General features: G+C 35.0%; 1 protein-coding gene across 1 annotated transcript; it reads left to right on the top strand.

Moving 5' to 3' along the window:
- The first annotated feature begins 8,818 nt into the window (after positions 1-8,818).
- On the top strand, positions 8,819-9,377 carry LOC101282200 (profilin-1-like). The gene has a single exon (XM_033421140.2). The coding sequence runs from the start codon at positions 8,958-8,960 to the stop codon at positions 9,375-9,377; it is 420 nt and encodes a 139-aa protein (XP_033277031.1). The 5' UTR covers positions 8,819-8,957.
- Positions 9,378-9,747: the final 370 nt, after the last annotated feature.

The raw sequence follows: 9,747 nt of genomic DNA, 5'->3' as shown, positions 1-9,747 counted from the left end.
TCATTGTCCCTTTTTCCATCTTCAAGTCTAGCAGCCTAGCATCTTTAAATCTCTCTCAGACTCTTTGACTTCTGCTACTGTCATGCTATCTTCTTCTCAAATGGTGACTCTCTTGATTCTTTCTCTTATTTTATTGAGTTCACCTGATAATCCAAAATAATCTTCACATTTCAAGACCTTAATTTAATCATATCTGCAAAGTCCTTTCCATGTAAGGTAATCCATTTTATTATAAGTTCTGAAGTTGGGATGTGAAAATCTTTGGTGGCAGCAGTATTTTACCACATGTGCATTCTCTAAATATTGATGGCAGGATTCTATGTACATCTTCAAATCAAGCTTGGAGTAAGATTTCTGGGAATCAAGAAAGTTGAGACCTATAAATTTGACTGAACTATCCTTTCATGTGAACAGGAAAAATTTGCCTCTGAGAATAGTAGCAAATTATTTCAGTGGAGTATACTTACTGTGCTTCTTCTTCTGCTTAATTAAGAGGGTAAACTCCAGTGGGTCCAAATTGGTCACTCTGTGGTCACTTCTAGGTATCATCCAGTGTTTAATTCTGGCATGCTTAAAAGCAGCAGCAATGCCTAAGGCTTTCCAATGGGAAGACAACTGGAATAGATCTTATAATGTTAAAATAAAAAAAATGAAAGTATGATCCTGCTACCTATGAGAGAATCATTCAGGATGCTGAATGGAATGGAGAGTGATCCAAAGCCTACTTTGATTCTTCAGTGACTGATAATCTTCAAATTTCTAGCCAGATGTTGATCAGTTTCCAAGGGAGACAGTAAAGATGAGAGCTGATTTAACTCTCACTGACTTAGCCCTCCTCATTCAGGCTAAACACAGGGACTACTAATAAAACCATTGTATCATTAATTAATCACATATAAAACTTAAAAGAGAATTGTGAACTCAAAATGTTATTTTATGTAAGCTAATTGGTTCCATAAAAATTAATAAACAGATAATAATGGTACATGGAGAGCAATTTCTCAAATATATTTTATGTGTCCCAACTAGGAGCCATCTAAGCAAATCAAAATTACTCATTTATATTTTATCAGAAACTATCATTAATAAAATAATACAAAGAGCAATTTCTTTGTGAAACTTCTCTGTTAGAGTTAGATGAATTTATGAAAGAGGTTTGGCAAGGTAAGCATGACTGTCTTGCCTAAACATGTCTATATCAATTTGAAAATGAGGGTGGATGGTGTATATCCCAGTCTGTGTCCAAAGCCCAAGAACCAGGTGTGCCAATATCTAACTGCAGGAGAAAATGGATGTCTTAGCTCAAGTAGAAGGGCAGATTCACCCCTCTTTCCCCTTTTTGTTCTATTCAGGCCTTTAGTAGTTTGGATGATGTCCATGCATTGATGAGGATGAGCTTCTTTACTCAGTCTACTGATTCAAATACTCACACTAAAAGGCAAAAGAGCATTTTGAAGATACAGAAAAAGCACCATAACCAGACTCAGATATGGAAAGGTTGTTGGAATTATCAGAGTGAATTTAAAACAACTATAATTATTATGCTAAGGGGTCTAATGGATAAAGTAGGCAGCATGCAATAGTATATGGGCAATGTAAGCATAGAGAAGGACATTCTAAGAAAAGATTTATTTGAAAAAAATGACTGAAAATGTCCCAAATTAATGTCAAGCACCAAACCATAGATCCAGGAATCTCAAAGAACACCAGGAAGAAAAATGGCAAAAATATTTACTCCTAGACATATCATAACTAAACTGCAGAAAATCAAAGATAAAGAAAAAATCTTGTAAGAAGGCAGAAGAAATAAACACCTTATCTATGGAGGAGCAAAGATAAGAATTACATTGGACTTCTCATCAGAAACCATTCAAGCAATAAGAGAGTGGAATAAAATATTTAAATTATTGAGAGAATAATAAAACCATTGTATGGTATTCTGTATCTTGAGAAATTATCCTTCAAAAGTACAGGACAAATAAGACTTTCTCAGACAAAAAAAAAATAATTGCACAGATTTGTTGCCAGTAGACCTGCCTTGGAAGAAATGTTAAAAGAAGTGCTTTGGAGAGAAGGGCATTGATATAGATCAAAAATTTGGATCTACTTTCAAAAAAGGAAAAGCATTGGAGAAGGAAAAGTGAGGATAAATAAAAACTTTCATTTTTCCTATTTTTAATTGATCAATTGTAATTGATCAGATAACAGTTCAAAATAATAATAGTAACAATCTATATAATTATATATCTTTATGGGTATATATAATACCCCATGAAACAAGAGATAGGAGGAAGGGATTATAAATATTTTGTTATTATACAGTACTCACACTACGCATAAAATGGTATATTGTTATTTGAAAGAGGTCTTGAATTAATTTAAACATATTTCACAAAATCTCTGGCAACAAATACAGTTTAAAAAAGTGTAACTGATATGCTAAAAAACAAGAGAAAATCAAAACACATAAAAACCTCAATTAAAAGTATAAATAGAAAAAACGCAGTGGAAGATAAAAATAGAAGCAAAGAACAAGGGAAAAAATAGAAAATAACAAATATAGTAGATATTAATCAACCATATCAATAATCATTTTATATGTCAATGGTCTAAATATAGCAACTGAAAGGCAAATATTCTCAGAGTGAATAAAAAAACAATACCCCATTATATGATGTCTATGAAAATTAGCCTTAAATTTAAAGACACATATTTTAAAAATACAGGGATGGAGAAAGATATACCATGCTAACACTAATCAAAAGTAAGCTGGAAGTAGGTATATTAGAGACAGAGAAGACATAAGAGCAAGGAAATTTACCAGTGACAAAGAGGCGTATTATATAATGATAAAGGGGTCGATTCTCCAAGAAGCCACAAGAATCCTTAATCTGTATGTACCTAACAATAGAGCATCAAAATATAGTAAGTAAAAGTTGATAGAATTACAAGAAGAAATAAATTAATCCATTCTTATAGTTAAAGACTCAACACCACTTTATCAGAAATGGACAGATCCAGAAGGCAGAAAATCAGTAAGGATACAGAGGAACTCATGAGTATCATCAAGCAACTGGGTATAATCGTCATCTAGGACTATGTTTTCCAACAACAGCAGAATGCACATTTTCTCAGGCTCACGTAGAATAAACACCAAGGTAGATCACATTATGGTCCACAAAATACACCTTAATGAATTTTAAAATATGGAAATTAGACAATGTAAGCTTTCTGATCACAATGAAATTAAGCTAAAAATCGTTAACAGAAAGAAAACTGGAAAATCCCTAAATACTTGAATATTAAACAACACACTTTTAAATAACACGAGTCAAATAAAAATTTTCAAGGGAGACTAAATATATTTTGAACTAAATGAAAATGAAAACTTATCAAATTTGTGGGATGGTCAAAAGAAATGAACAGACCAGACATTTCATCAAAAAAGATATACAGGTGAAAAAAAGCATACGAAAAGGTGTTCCACATCACATGTCATTAACGAAATGCAAATTAAAATAATGAGATATCACAACTAGCCTACTTAGAATGGCCAAAATCCAGAATACTGACAACAAAAAATGCTGATATAGTCCAACTTGTCTGGTCTCCAAGCTCAGCTGATGGGGTTGAATTTTTTTAGGATGACCTTACTTATATTTCCGTTTGTTGGCTTGATATGTGTTGGGGCGATATGTGTCATCCAGCAGGCTAGCCCAAGAACAGGAAGAGAGAACTACTCGAATGTGCAAATGCTTTTCAAGTCTCTGCATTATCATATTTGCTCTTGAGTCATTTGTCAAATCTGGTTATCTGACACAGTCATCACTCAAGAGGCAAAAAAATATGCCCAACCTATTCATAGGAGGAGCTGCAAAGTCACATTGTAAAGGGCACACAGACAGAGATGTGAAGAATTGTGGTCATTTTCTCCATTTACCACAATTGCAAGCTTGCTTTGTCGTTTGATAGATATGTAGTAGATTCCTTGCTTTGTAATTTTAATACAAATTAAAATAATTTGTGATAATTTCTTCTGTCCTTTTTTTGTTCTTGTATAAGTAATAACTGCCTATATAAAAACTAATGCTTATATATTCTTCTCTCTACTGGTATGACCTCATACTTATTTTTATTCTCTTAATCCATTTATCTTAATAAGACAGTGTTAAGTAATAGCAGTGATGGCAGAAATGAATGACTTCATTAACTACACACACACATATATATCATATTTGGAATAATCAAGCTATTTTACTGGAAATATTTTCATTTCATCAGAATTGATTCATTTTGTATTCATATTTTCCATGCACAAAAAGATGAAATCATTGAGTGAAAAGGAAATTTCTACAAGCCAGAAAAGACACTCATATGGGCAAATGCAATCACTTTACTTTTTGTACTGTCTCATTTAAATGCTTATAATTTTAATAAATAGCTTATGTTTCATTTTTTTCTCAGTTGTTGCTAAATAACATGTCACTGTGAAAGATAAATGCATTCCATAAATATTGAACTGTTTAATTACATTGGGCAATCCTTAAATTATTTTTTACTCTCTTAAAAGCTAGTAAATATATTGTGTTAAGAATGACCAATAAAAATAAAATATTTCTTAATATTCTTTGAAAAATATATGTTTGTGTCAGAATTTCTGCTCTTAGCTTAAGGAAGTTTCATTATAATAGTGTCCTCTTTACAGCACAATTTGTCTTGTTAAAAATGCATAAGCTGGGCTTCCCTGGTGGCGCAGTGGTTGAGAGTCCGCCTGCCGGTGCAGGGGACACGGGTTCATGCCCCAGTCCGGGAAGGTCCCACATGCCGCGGAGCGGCTGGGCCCGTGAGCCATGGCCGCTGAGCCTGCGCGTCCGGAGCCTGTGCTTTGCAACGGGAGAGGCCACAACAGTGAGAGGCCCGCGTACCGCAAAAAAAAAAAAAAAAAAAAAGCATAAGCTAATATATCATATAAAGAATTCATAATACCCACGAAGTATTGTAATTGAAATAAATAGAATGAGATGCCAGGGTCAAAGATTAACAATATAATTAGTTGTTCAGTCCATCATTCATCTCATTAAAAATGCCACTTTGATGAAAAATATATAAAATTTCACAAAATGGTGATATATTTTAGATTGATTTATTAGATAGAAATTTTCAAATTATTATTTAAAGAAGTTGCTGAAATGTTTTACCAAATAAGCAACAACTATAATACAATAAATTCATTTCTTAAATATCATTGGAATGTCATGCCTATACCGTGCTTGGTTACATAATTTAAAATTGAAGCATCCCAAACCCATAAATCCTGGATACCAATAAGATTAACCTTCACTGACTCGCTGTCCCCCCCAATCCACTCTACATATGTATTATGTTATGAGTCCTGGGGCAATAAGTATATGAGATCACAAGAGCAGGGAGCTTTAGCAGTTTGAAACTTAAGACAATTTATTTTATTTAAAGCACTCCGAAGCTTTGGGTCTCAGGCATTGTCCAGGCCATGACTCTAATATACAAATATGAAGAGTGAAGAATTCAGGATGAGGTGATATCTAGCTCCTATATTCTTCCTATAGATTTGTTTCCATGGAATGCTCTAAGTAAAACTAAAGTCTGGAAAAACAGGTTAATATACATTTTACTTAAGTCAATTAGGAAGAAAATAGACAAAGCCTATTCAGGCAAAGCCATCCCCCTTTGCTTGATAATAAAGGAGGTAAGAGAATGTTTACATCAATTCTCAGACTCATAATTACTGATGCACATAAAGTTCAACCATGTTGTATAATTACGGCATGTTCCTTGGCAAAAGAGGAAGGAAGAAAACTTCCCTAGTGCTATAAGGATGGTAACAAATTCAATATCTCTGGGATTAAGAATATGTCTTAGTTGTTCCTATTAGGCTAGCCCAAATTATTATTATTTTTTGCTTTAATGTTCTTGCCCAAGCCAATAAGAGATTGCACTGGAATGGTTCCTATTCACTAATTCAAGGGAGTAGACTATGTATCCTAGAGGATAAAGACTGGAGAAATGTACTAATGATGAGGGAAAAAAAAGGTAATGCAAAAAATACCCAGAGACTGAGTATTTGTCAGGATCCAGGGCTGAGAACAGAGCCAGGTTTTGTACCCACACTCAAGGTCAGCAGCATAACCTCTGAAAGAATAGCCCACAGTTTATCTAGGATAGTTAGATCCTAGGTATTGAAATACAACCATTTTGAAGATTCTTTTGTTCAATCAAGGAATGACAGGGTAAAGAACCACTGGTTTTCAGATTTGGGAAAGGGACTCAGAAGATTTCATGATAGACTAGAAATGAGACTCCCTGTTGTCTCTAAGCCCGGGGGCAGGGCTCCCACATTTCCATGTGGCCTTGAGAAAAGTGTATGTTCCAATTCCCAGGTGCATTAATTTACTATTGCAGCTGTAACAAATTACCACAAACCTAGCGTCTTAATACAGCACAAATTTATTAAAGTATAGTGCTGGAAATCAGAAGTACAAAATCAGTCTCACTGTCCAAAACTAAGCTGTTAAAAGAGCTAGTTCATTCTGAAGGGTGCAGGGGAAAGCCTGTTTCTTTACTTTTCCCAGCTTCCAGAGGCTGCCCTTATTTCATGACTTGTGACTCCTTCCCACATATTGAAAGCCAGCAGCAATGTAGCATCTTCAAATCTCTCTCTGCTTCTGTCATCACATCACCGTTTTCTCTTTGCTTCTTAATCACATTGCCCCTGTGTCTCCTTCTTAAAAGACCCTTTGTATTATTTGGGGCCCATCCAGAAAATCCAAAATAATCTTCCTATTTCATAATCCTTAATCTATGCACATCTGCAAACTCTTATGCCATGTAAATTAACATAGTCACAGGTTCCAAGGATTAGGTCATTGATGTCTTGGGGATTTTATTCAGTCTATCACACCAAGGATATTAAACTTATTACTATTTTCACAGGAGAAAAATCGAGAAGGGTATTTAATTTGAATAAATTATTTCTTAAAAGTGAACTTTCCTGGCACCCATTTGTTTATAAACTAAATTCGCCTTCATATCATTTATAGTTACAGGCCAGTCTATATTTCTGTTTATATTTAAAAGTGCTACCAAGTTTAATTATTAATAATTTGCCTTTGAATAACCTATACTTGATGGTAACAGTACTTTCACTAGAGTTTGGAGTTTATTTCTGCTTTTATTTCTATTATCAATTTTTTATTTAGTGTATTTTCCTTTTTAATAATTTCAGAAGCTATGATTTATAGTCTGTTATAATTTTTAATTATACATAAAATACATACCTGTCATAAAATTAAAATGTTAAAATAATCACTAAATCCCTTTGATTATCACTCAAAATGAGTGTATTTAATATATTCAGAATAATTCTGTGCAGTTTTACTAACTTGATTTTCCCACACACAGTATTTGATAGTGATTATTCCATGTTAAAATATTGTCATTGTCTGAGTTGTATTTCACCAAACTTTGTACGTTGAAGTCCTAACCCCATGTACCTCAGAATGTGACTGTATTTAGAATCTTAAAAAGGGGTAATTAAATTAAAATGTTGTCATTGAGTTGGGCCCTTATAAAAAGAGGAAATTTGGATCCAGACACATACAGAAGACCGCGAAAAGATAAAGAAAGAAGATGGCCATCTACAAGCCAAGGAGAGAGGTCTCAGAAGAAAATTAATCTGCTAATACCTTGATCTAAGATTTTTTAGCCTCCAGAACTGTGAGAAAGTAAATTTCTGTTAAGCCACCCAGTCTGGGGTACTTTGCTATGGCAGTCCTAGCAAATGAATACAAACATTAATATAGATTTTACTGATTTTAACAGTGTGTAGTATACTATACTATGGATACATCATTGTTTATACCTCTATGACTATTGATAATTATACATTTAGATAATCTAAATGGTCAGGCGCTTTAAACCAAGAGTTTTAACTTTCACGACAACTGGCCTACAGAGGTGAGTTAATGATTACTATTTCACATATTATTTGATGGTTTCTAAAAGCTGATAGTTAATTTTTTTTCTATTGTATTTTTCTTTGAGAGTAATGTCTACATTTTCCCACATCAAAGCAAATATCCATGTACTCTGTACAGGTTTCTATAGTTTGTGTTAAGACCAAGGCCAGTTTACACTAGTTGACATTTCTCTCACTTCTTTACACATTCTTCACTTTAAAATACCTCCTAATATTATGATTTGTTTTTGTTTCAATTCTAGGTCTTAGATTTGAATTTTTCTTCATATTACATGTCAGTGGAGTATTTTATCAAAATATCAGGAAGAAGATACACTAAATGACTGAGTTCAAAATATCTTGAAAAAATCGAAAAAACTAAATAATTTTTAAAACAATAATGAAGCAATAAACTAATATACAATTTATATAACCACATTTTTATTGCTCTATTAAAATTATATTTATTCAAATTATTCTCTTATAAAACCAACCTACCAGAGTGCATGCAACTCCAAGTTGTCAATAAAAAGCTGAAAAATTTCCTTAAACACCAATGATTTGAGTAAATAGCCAAGTATAGAGTATTGTATTTTATTTCAGATATTTGTCTTATATTTAATGGATGCTTAAGAAATTTTTTAAATGCCCTTCAATTTTGAACACGTTAGGAAGAAGAAAAATATAATTACTTTTATACTGCACCGACACCCATAATTTTACACAGTATTCATGCAAAATGTTGTTTTTAAATTTATTGGTACGAAGATGTTACTATCCTTCAATTCAAAAGTAATGCAGAGGAAGTGGCGGTGCGAGGGCTGTGGCACAGCTAGCAGAGCCGCGGTCCGGACCGCAGCGCGTGCCCGAAGCTCTCCGCCTTCCCCCACCCACCAGCCCGAGGCAGCCCGAGCCCAGCCCCTGGCCCCAGCAGCAGCCCCGAGAGCACCCCAGTAGCAGCGCCATGGCCGGGTGGAACACCTACAAAGACAAGCTCATGGCGGAAGGGACCTGTCAGGACGCGGCCATCGTGGGCTATAAGAACTTGCCCTCCATCTGGGCAGCCGTCCCTGGAAAAAACTTCGTCAACATCACGCCAGCTGAGGTTGGTGCCCTGGTTGGCAAAGACGGGTCAAGTTTTTACGTGAATGGGCTAACGCTTGGGGGCCAGAAATGGTCTGTGATCCAGGACTCACTGCTGCAGGACGGGGAATTTACCATGGATCTTCGTACCAAGAGCACCTGCGGAGCCGCCACCTTTGAGATCATTGTTACCCTGAATGCCAAGCCACTAGCCCTGCTGATGGGCAAAGAAGGTGTACAGGATGGTATGATCAACAAGAAATGTTATGAAATGGCCTCCCACCTGCGGCGTTCCCAATAATGACCTCGTCTGTCCCTCCCCGCCCCCCACTCCCCACTGCTTTTGCACGCCTCTTCATCCCACACACACGTACACCATTTTTATTTTGGGGGCCATTACCCCACACCCCTTATTGCTGCCAAAACCACATGGGCTTGGGACCTGGGCAGGAAGGACAGACACGCTTCCCCCAACCCATGCCCCTCCTGTGTGTGGTTTGAAAACTTTTCTGTTTTGGGCTTTTTTTTTTTCCCAATAAAAAAGGTTACACTAAAAAAATAAAAATAAAAAACCAACTGTACCTGTATATGTCTCTTTTATTTTAACATCTTTATTGGAATATAATTACTTTACAATGGTGTGTTAGTTTCTGCTTTATAACAAAGTGAAT

The sequence above is a fragment of the Orcinus orca genome, chromosome 3 (genome assembly GCF_937001465.1).
Source record: "Orcinus orca chromosome 3, mOrcOrc1.1, whole genome shotgun sequence".
NCBI lineage: Eukaryota > Metazoa > Chordata > Mammalia > Artiodactyla > Delphinidae > Orcinus > Orcinus orca.
The sequence above is the reverse complement of the archived record's forward strand: the minus strand, read 5'-3'. Positions and strand labels throughout refer to the sequence as shown.